The 10,548-nt window shown below is 36.9% G+C and overlaps 1 protein-coding gene across 4 annotated transcripts in view; it reads left to right on the top strand.

Annotated features, from left to right (window-relative positions):
* The first annotated feature begins 758 nt into the window (after nucleotides 1-758).
* Hectd1 (HECT domain E3 ubiquitin protein ligase 1) overlaps nucleotides 759-10,548 on the top strand; it is a 95,187-nt gene continuing 85,397 nt past the window's right edge. For all 4 annotated transcript variants that reach the window (XM_010633563.3, XM_010633565.3, XM_010633564.3 and 1 more), the window contains exon 1: nucleotides 759-917. In XM_010633563.3, coding sequence (XP_010631865.1) covers nucleotides 778-917 — 140 coding nt within the window. In that variant the 5' untranslated portion in view covers nucleotides 759-777. The remainder of the gene's footprint in view (nucleotides 918-10,548) is intronic.

The raw sequence follows: 10,548 nt of genomic DNA, 5'->3' as shown, positions 1-10,548 counted from the left end.
TTTTTTTTTTTTTTTTTTAAACTAACTGCCCCTTTCATTGGGGATGGAGAAAAGGCCGTAGACTGGCCTGTATTCTGATTTGTAATCTGTTAGTTCGTTCATTTTTAGCATTTATTTTTTAAGTTTTAAAAACAGTTGACAAGGCTACCAAAATTCCTAACCAAATTTTTATTGGTACATAGATTTTTGTATGTAATTTTCATTTTATTTGGTATCTTTGAAATTCAAGTAAATTGAGAAAACAAAATTTGTGAAGTTGGAGATAATTTAAAGAAGAAACTCAAAAGTGCTTAGTCCTCTTAGAAGTACCAAATCTGACCTTTATGTGAAAGTTTGGGTGAAGAGGGGAAGAAGCTTGTTGGGAAAAAACAAAAACAAAAACAAACAAAAAAACATTTCCTAGGTGTTCTTTGCCTTTTGGCACAGACATTAAGTGATAGCAGTAGTGGGATCCAAATCTTGTTTGACTGTCTTTGAAAAAGACAGATCTGGTTTCAAGTTAAGCTGCAACCTAATCAGCTTATACTGTTGTGCAAAACTGGTTTTTATTTAGTATATCTGAACATTAAACCCAGGGATTCAGGAACGTTGAAAACTGCATTAATCACTTTATTCAAACATACTTAGGAGCTTTTTAATTCCAAGGAGATTGTCACAAAAGTTTGGTTCTAATAAATGGGAAAGAAAAAAATGTTAAACTCAAGTTGTTCAATCCTGGATGTTTAAAGAACTTTTTCCTTTTTCTTTTTAAATTTAAGCACAGGCTTTTAAAAAACCATGGCAGATGTGGATCCAGATACATTGCTGGAATGGCTACAGATGGGACAGGGAGATGAAAGGGACATGCAACTAATTGCCCTCGAACAGCTATGTATGCTGCTTTTGATGTCTGACAACGTGGATCGTTGTTTTGAAACGTAAGTACATTCCTTCATCTTCCTTGGGTTGGTGTAGTGTAACGTCTGTTCTCAACCATTTGGCGATTTCGGTTTGTGTAGAGAATTCTCTAGTGAATTTTAGGTCATGTCCTTTAAAGTTTTTCAGCAGTTTTGTATTTATACTTTTTTAAGAAATAAAGTGTAGTGGATGAAATAACCCTAGTAATGATAATTGTAATTATGCAAATACATATTTGTTGAATGAATGGGAATTGGGAATACTAATATTAACCTCCAGCTTGGATGATTCGTTTTTAAAATGTCATAAACTGGGGGTCGTACAGATATTTATCTTTAATACTATTTCTGGGGCCGGGGATTTAGCTCACTGGTTCCAGCGCCTGCCTTGCAAGCACAAGGACCCGAGTTTGATCCCCAGTACCAAAAAAACCAAAACAAAACTATTTCTGTACTGTAAAACTAACTTATGGAAGAAGAGAAATGATCATGACCCTGTTTTGAATTGCCTCCCTTTTTTTTGTGCTGGGGATTGAACTCAGGACCTTGTGCTTGCCAGGCAGGCACAGTGCCACTGAGCTAAATCCCCAGACCTGAATTGCCCATTTCTTACTTGGTGTCAAGTCATATGACAGTGTACTTTTGTTAAAGCAAACCCTTGTTTTATAAATTTTATTTTGTGAAAGAGTAAGTGGGATGTCAAACATGTAGAATACTTTTTAATAGAGACATTCTCAGGTGGAGAGCTTAGTGTGTGTGTGTGTGTGTGTGTGTGTATTTTTTGTACTGGGAATTGAACTCTGGACCTTGTGCTTGTGAGGCAGGTGTGGTGCCTCTGACCTACATCCCTGGCCCCCTGTAATGACATTTTATTTATTTAGTATGGGAATCTAACTCAGGACCTTGTGCTTTTTACAAGGCAGGCACTGCACCACTGAGCTAAATCCCTGGCCCATTGATTAAGTTTTTGTAACAATTTTGTTTTTAAACCTTAGTGGTTTTTTTTCATTCTGCAGCCAGATTTTCTACGGAAGAACTATCTTCGTTCCTTCTTTAAACCAGTGAAGCAGTATAGTGAGATGGGAAGAAATGCCTATGTCGTCAGGGATGCGGGCTCAAATTCTTAGTTTGCTTTGTGTTACTTAATCTCTGAGAGGTTTATCTTATTTTAATGGGTTTCTTGTGAGAGTCAAGGTGAAAATTGTGTGTGAAAACTACTTTGAGTATAGTGGGCTACTCATCATTATTAATAAGTACTTAATTTTGAATTTTATTTGGACACTATTCCTTGAAACACTGAGTGACTGGAGAGTCTTAAAATGCTGTTAAACAATCACCAAGGCAAGTGAAAAGCAATAATAATTTGATTTCATAAGACAAATAGCCCTTGGTTTAAATGTCCAATATAGCAAAAGATGCCTGTTTATTCAGATAAAGTGTGATTAAAAAATACAGTGTGTGGGGCCCAGGGATTTAGCTCAGTGGCTCTACGTCTGCCTCAAGTGCAAGGTCTTGATTTCAATCCCTGGTACCAAAAAAAACAAAAGACAAAAAAAAACCATTGTGTGTTTAGCTTTTAAAGCATTTATTACAGTAAAAAACATATTAATCACCTTCAAAATACTTCCCCATAGTTCTTACCACTTTCTGAAGCAGTTCTGGAAATCTTTTTTTTTTTCTTCCCTTGGTACCTGGTATTAAACTTGCACTTACCTTGTATGGTGCTACTGAGTGAAATTCCCAGCCCTGGAAATCCTTTTTTCTGAATGTCTTTAGTTGTGTGCCTTGGTGGCTGCCTAAATGTCCTGAGTTGATTAAAAACTTTGACCTTCCATGATCACTCCTTGTTCATAAGTATACATCTGTCAGTTAAGGAATACAGGTGGTATATTAACAATCACACAGCCAAAAAAAACCCAGTCACTTTTGCAGTAGACTAGACTGGGTTCAGATGCCTCCTTTACTGCTGAGTAGTTTATATGATAGCCTTTCAAGGCTGTTTCCTTATCCTTGCAGGTTTTTTTGTGAAAATTAAATGGGCTCATATTGTGAATGGCCCAACATAGTTCTTTTCTCATAACAGTTGTTTTTTTTTCCTTTAAGTAATATTCATGCCTCCTCATTTTTTGTACCAGTTTTGACAATGTTTTAAGTTAAGGAGCATGCTTTCTTTTGTTGATTTTTGGAGACAGGGTCTTGCTGTGTAGCTCAGGCTGACCTTGAACTCATTATATAGCCCAGGCTGACCCAAATTTGTGGCATATCTAATATTATAAATAAATAATATAATTAAATAATAGCATGTCTTCTGGGCAAGGGATAGATTTCAGAGAGATTTGGAAGGTAAAATAGTCAGGATTTGCTGAATGTGACTGGGTATGAGAAAAAATAAGGGTTGGGTGTAGATGTGCATGACTGTAATCTCAGCACTGGAGAATCAGAGGCTGGGAGATTGCTGTGAGTTTGAGGGTAGCTTGGGCTATGCAGTGAGTTTAAGGCCAGCCTGAACTGCATAGTGAGACCGTTTCAAAAAACAAAGAGTAAGAAAATAGAAAAAGATATTATGGTTAACCGGTTAACACCATTTCCATTCATTGGGAAGATGATGCTGTTCATTGAGAAGAAACTAGAAGGCTAGGCCATGTTTTTTTTTTTTTTTGTTGTTGTTGTTGTTGTTTTTGTTTTGTTTTGTTTTTCTTCTTGGCATCGGGCATTGAATTTAGGACCTTCTGCTTACCAGGAAGGTGCAGGCAGCACCACTAAGCTAAATTCCCTGGCCAAGGCTATGTTTTTTGTTGTTGTTGTTGTTGTTGTTGTTTTCTTTTTTTGAGACAGATATTTGATTCTGCATTTAGTCTGTTTCATTATTTTGTTTTGATAGAATTCTATAAAAATCATATATAGATGTATTTGGAATATAAGAATTTTCCATAATTGTGAGTGTCCTGTTTTTGTTTTTGCGACAGATATTGCTATTAGTCTAGGTCAGCCTTCAACTCAACCATATACATCAGGTTGACCTCAAACTTGGAATCCCTCTGCCTCAGCCTCCTGAGTGTCAGTATTATAGGCATGTGCCACCATCCTGTCTAGGTGTTTTCTTTACTGCTATATCAAAACACAATGAGTGGTGGTTGCTTAAGATTTAGTTACAGCGTAGATTCTGATGGCAGACCTTTTTGTGTTTTGTTGCATTACAATCTATTGGTGTATCTTGTACTTTGAATAAATATCTTACACATATTTAATTTGTTAAAATCTTCTGTTGGTCAAATATTCCAAATGTTGACATATGTCATTCCACAGTATTAAAAAACCTTTGTTTGTTAATATGACTGCTGATCTCATCAGAAAAGTTTTTATTGGGATGGGTGTCAAGCTCTTGGTAGCTAATATGTTTTTCAAAATTGTAATTTTTGTTTTAGAGCTTGAATATTATCAATAGCAAATTTTTAATTGTTTTAAAGTGAAAGGCATACTTGATAATTTTTGAGACTTTACTACCAGATATCTGAGTCTGAATAATCATACTTTGATATTCTTTTGAGGAAGAGTAGTATTCAAGAAAAAACCTATTTCTATTGGCTCTGAAACAGGTGTAGTACTTAAGTAGTTGGGCATGGTAGCCACAGCACTTGGTAATCTGAGGCAGGAAAATCACTCTGAGTGAGCCAGCCTGTGCTATATAGTGAGACCTTGTCTCATAAAAACCAAACCAAAACAAACAACAGAACAGTGCTTTTCTTTAACACAGCCATTGTGCTTTTGGTATGTGAAACTGCTTGATGCTTCTTACTTCTTTAAGTAGAATATTACAAAGATGTATAGTCAAGGACTTGGATTTTTAAAAATTAATTTTATTACTTCAAAAAAGTTATTGTTTAGTGAAACTAGTGCTTTTTTAGGCCAGTTTTTGAAAAAAAATTAGTTTACTGACAGACTAATAAAATTACCTTGATAGAGTAAAAAATGCCAGTTTTTGGCAGTGCAGAGTACAATTACTAGTAGTAAAGTTTAATGCTACTGCCTCAATTCTTTTTTTCTTTTTTTTTTTTTTTTTTTGGTACTGGGGATCGAACTCTGGACCTTGCACTTGCAAGACAGATGGCAGAACCACTGAGTTAAATCCCCAGCCCCTGCCTCAATTTATTCTAAGGAACCAACAACAGTTTTATCTGACATTGCTTATCCATTGTTAGTACCCATGTTGACATAAGAGTGAGTGATTCAAGAAGAAAAAGGTCATTTGTGTTGATTATTAGTGAAAGGTCAAGTAGGGGGAGGCTGAAAGGTGTCCTTTGAATTTTGGCAGCATTCTCAAGGTCATTGATCTTAATGAAAGCCAAGTGGACTGGCTTTGAAGAGCAGATTTGAGTGGGTTGAAAAGTGAACATGTGGAAAACTTTTTGTGACTTACTGGAAAAGGAGTATGGGGCTTTTGTTTTTTGTTGTTGTTTTGTCAAAGAGCAAGGAGATAAAATAAGTAATCCCTAGTGTAAGGATACTGAAAAATTTGAGACAATTGGTTTTTGTCTAGACCAGTATTCATACTTTATTATCATAATGGGAATCACCTGGGGCTCTTGTTAAAATGCATATTCTGATTCAATTGGTCTGGTGTGGTGCCTGTTATTTTGCATTCCTTATGTGCTCAGAGATAATGCTGAAGTTTTGCATTCCTAGTGTGCTCAGATAGTGCAAAAATATTTGGTCAGAAAATCCCCCATTGACCAGCAAACCCTGATCTTCTGGTAGAGAGGTTGATTTTAGGTGGAAAAAGTATTATACTCTGTGGAAACAAAGAGAAGGTGAATAAATTAGGTTTGATGGTAAAAAGTAGAAGGGATTTCAGTTTGATAACTTATGTTTTCTTCCTGAAGTAGGAGATTAAAAAGAATGGTAATATCTAGGATTGGTATGAAGAAATGTTTATCCTCAAATAGCTTCATAACAGATAGTACTTCCTCTAAGCTAAGTATAACCAGAGTTACACTCTTAAAATACTGGTTGGATTTTACTATTCCTCTTTGCAAAATCTTTTTCTTTTTTTTTTTTTTTTTTTTTTTTTTTTTTTTTTTTTTTTTTTTTTGTTTTCTTTGAGACAGGGTCTCACTATGTAGTTGAGACTGACCTGGAACTCACTATGTAGCCCAGGCTGGTCTTGAACTCATAGTGATCCTCCTGCCTCAGCCTCCAGAGTGCTGGGATTACAGAGGTGGGTGCCCACCACACTCAGCTTCTGCAAAATCTTAATGGGTCAAATTTAAATGCCTTCAACACTCCCACCTATCTCACAGATATATGTGACTACAGTTTTACTCTATTTTGAATTCTCTGCATGACTATGACCTCATCTTTTTTCCTCCCATTGCTAAGCATAGTGCCTGGAACACAAATAGCTAATACTCATATAATGAATGAATTGAAGAAATTCTTTATGTTGGACCTGTTTTCTACTTCTTAGCCCTAAAATGCTTAAAATATTTCTGGAGTTATGAAACTGGGAGTGTGCAGGAGGAAAAGTGTAGGATTTTTTTCTCTGTAGCAGAAATAGTAATGTGTATTTTCCCTACCCTTTTGCATTAATGAACCTACTTTTTTATGGTTTTGTTTTGTTTTGTTTTTTTAGACAGGAGCTCACTATGTAGTAATTCAGGCTGGCCTTGAATTTATAGTGATCCTCCTTAACACAGCCTCCTGAGTGCTGGGATTATAGGTGTGTGCCACTGCAGGCTGATGAACCTGCTTTTTCCATATGACCTCTTTTTCTTCTACACAATGGCAGAATAATAGGCAAATTAAATTACTTTAATTGCTTAATCCTACCACCTGATCTTTCCTTGGATATGGAATGTTCATTAATAAATCAACTATATATAATCCTGTAAAGTTAAGTAAATTAATTTCTATAAACAGCAACCGTGAATGTGCAGCACGGGAAAGTACTGGAATGAGAAATGTTCTCTGTCAGGGACTCAAAGTCCATAGGTGATGAGCTTCAGAGAGCTTCTGTTAAGATTACTAAAGTGTCTGTCACCTAAAATATGTAAAAAAACAAAACCAGCAACAACAACAACCCCATCAGAATATGGTTCCAATTGCAAGAGAAAAATGCAATAAAAGTTTTTGGAAGTTTTAAACTTCTGGCATTTTTCTGTGTACATATGACTGTGTGTTTGTATATACTTTGTATACTTACTTGATTTGACATGTTAGACTATTAAATTCTTCAAAGTCCAGCACTGTATCTTACTCATCTCATAGTATTTCACACACAAATATGTTCAGTAAGTAAGGAGTGGTGATGTACTTCTGTAATCCCAATGCTCTGGGAGGCTGAGGCAGTAGGTTTGCAGTTCAAATCCAGCCTGGACAATTTAGTAACTTAGTGAGACCCTGTTTGGAGAAAAAAAAAGGGGGAGAGTTGGGATATAACTTAGTTCAAAAGCCCTGGGTTTGATTTCCACTACTGCCTCAAAAGGTTACTAGACGTGTGGAATAACTTGTGGACAAGGTTGTGTGTGTGTATTTTAACTGAGAAAATTCAAATTTTACGTTACTTATCTCCTATTCCTTTTAATGGAGAGTGAAAGTAATAATTTTCAACTAGTATAACCAAAAGTCATTTTTAGTTGAATACAGTGAGTTGAGGCTGGGAGCAGAGGCAGAAATTGAATAAAAAAATGAAATGGATCAAAATATTATTAAATATTTACTCATTTTTAAATACAGTGTTCCATTTACAGACTATATTTGATAAAATGTCTCTACTACAGGTAATGTCCTTTGTTTTAAAAAAAACTGAAAAAAACAAACAAAGTAAAATTTGTTCATATTTTCAATCTTCTGATTGATTGATTGATTGATTGATTTGGTGCCAGGGATCAAACTTGGGTTCTTGCACTTGTGAGGCAGGCATTGGTACCACTGAGCTAAATCCCTGGCCCCATCAGCTTTTGAAATCATGGTCCAAGTGCAGCTGATGTCTGGAAAACACGTATGTAGTTATAGTACAGAAAATAGAAAATATTAGCATTCCTAGGGAGACTTTCTGTAGCATCTCATGAAATGTTTTTGTTTTGGGTTTTTTGTTTGTTTTCTGGTACTGAGGATCGAACTCAGGACCTTGCATTTGCGAGGCAGGTGGCAGCACCACTGAGCTAAATCCCTGGCTTTTTTTTGGCCTATATAGCAAGACCTTGACTCAATAACAACAACAAAAAAAGAAAAGATACTTCTACTTCTGTATTAGTTAGGGTTCTCCAGAGGAATAGAATCAATAGAAAATATATATATAACTACATGAAGGCATTTGTTAGGGAGGCTTAAAGGATCAGAGATAGAAGAGTCCAGAGTGTCCATCAAGAGATCAGAGGCAGGAGGGCTGGGGATTTAGCTCACTGGTTCGGCACCTGCCTCGCAAGCACAAGGACCCAAGTTCGATCCCCGTTACCAGGGGTGGGGGGGGGACTCCTTGGTGACTCTTTGCAGGATCACATGCACAAGAATCCTCAATGGTTATCTGTGTGCTAGAGCTGGAGGATCCAGCAGCTATTCAGCCCAAGAATATGCAAGCCACAAAACAAGAGGGTTCAAGGATGCAGCAGTAGTCCAAGGTCAACAAGGCCTGTAACTTTGATTGTAGATTCACCAATGCAAGTCTGCTTTGGAACTGGAGACTGATGTCCAGAGGCCATCACAAAGATGGGAGCTCTGTAGGAGTAGGCACACTGTCTCTCTCTTTTTATTCCATCTAATCTTTAAGTACCATCCTCACATAGGGTGGATCTTCCCTCAGTTTGCTGGCCTACGTGTCAATGATCTAGTCATACTTCAAGCTGTGTTTTACTAATCTTCTGTGCTTTACTAATCTTCTAGGCCTTTCTCTCTCCTCCCCTCTTCCCTCTCCTCCTTCCCCTTCTGGAGATTAAACTCAGGTCCTTGCACTTGTGAGGTGTGCTGCCACTGAGCTAAATCCCTGGCTCTGTGCTAGGCATTTCTTAACCCATTCAAGTCGATCCGATTAATGTTCACAACTTCCATTGAGGAAAGATTTTGATGTCATTGCTGATAGTGTTTTGGAAAATTGTGCCTATATTTGAAGTCATCTGAAGATTTTTCATCTCAATTATACAGTTGACTAGTGTGCCAGTTCTTTTTTTTGGTACTGGGGATTAAACTTGGGTCCTTGTGCTTGCAAGGCAGGCCACCGAAGCACTGAGCTAGGAGTTCTATATGTAGTGAGTAATCTAAAGTTTCCTAGTTAAGACTATCAAGGTCTGAAAATTGGTATTAATAGTACTGGTTTTACAATGTTCAACTAGTTTCTACTAAAATATAAAGGGTAAATATTTAGCAAGTTAAAAAATTTTGAGTGACTGTCGTTATATGTGAAATTAGTGGCTCCCAATCTTTTTGACACCAAGAACCAGTTTTGTGGAAGGCAGTTTTTCCATGGACTTTGGGTTGAAGGTGGGATGGGGTGGGGTAATGGATTTGGAATGATTCAAGCACATTTTAATTTTTGTGAACTTTGTATTATTATATTATAATATGTAATGAATAATTAATACAACTCACCATAATGCAGAATCAGTGGGAGCCCTGAGTGTTTTCCTGTAACAGTTCCACCTGGGAGTGATAGGAGACGGTGACACCTGGAGTGTGTTGCTTGTGTCCAGTCTACTCCATAATCTTTTTCATTGCTGTCACTAAAGAAAACACTGCTACACAAGGATAGCACGTTGGAAATGGAAGCAGACTTTTCAGTACTTTTGTGGCAGTCTTAAGATATTCCACTTTGACTTTAATTCAGAACATAGGAGATTTGAAGTGCTCTCAAACGTGCTTTGAAGGCCACTGTCATTTACAATTTCAAGCAGTTGATCCTCTTCTAATATGAACAAAGTTGATTCATCTGGCTTATTTACAAATTGATTACAGATCCATTTCTTTCCATTTAGGAGGTATTTAGTGTTTGGGAAGGAATGCTTAAACTTCCAAAAGATGAGATAGATGACCATTCCCTTGGCTGGAAGAAGGAAGGCTCAGTCTGTTTAAAAATCTGATGGGGCCTGGGATTTAGCTCAGTGGTCTCACTGCCTGCCTTGCAAGTACAAGTTCCCAAGTTTGATCCCTGGTACAAAAAAAAAAGAAAACAAAACCAAAACCAATAGTATGTTTTGAAACATGTGAAAAAATCCTCATGTTCACTCATTACCACCTTTCCAGTTTGCCTTTGAATACACCCTATATGTGCCAATTTGAACGCAGTTGTCATTTGCCCTGGAGGTGACAGATTGAATTTGTGACACAGGTTGAATATGTCACACAAGTAAGCAAGTTTTGTGATTAATTCTTTGTCACTGAAATGTGCTGCCAGTGGTGACTTTTTTAAAAGATAGAGTCACACAGTGTAATTAAGCCTGGGCTTGAATTCATGACAATCCTCCTGCCTCAGCCTCCTGAGTGCTGGGATTACTAGAATATGCCAGTCGCACCTGGTTCTAATGACTATTTTTCTTTTTTTCCCTAGTGACTGTTACTCTAAAAGAAATCTCTGGAGTAGCTCTTGAAACTCAAAAACTCTGGCCAGTGATCTACCCTTAGAAAGCCATCTCAGTTCTGTGGCTTTTTTTGTTTTGTTTTTAGT

Source organism: Fukomys damarensis, unplaced genomic scaffold (assembly GCF_012274545.1).
Source record: "Fukomys damarensis isolate Sample0158 unplaced genomic scaffold, DMR_v1.0_HiC HiC_scaffold_17, whole genome shotgun sequence".
NCBI lineage: Eukaryota > Metazoa > Chordata > Mammalia > Rodentia > Bathyergidae > Fukomys > Fukomys damarensis.
Note: the sequence above shows the minus strand (reverse complement) of the source record. Positions and strands in the feature narration are given on the sequence as shown.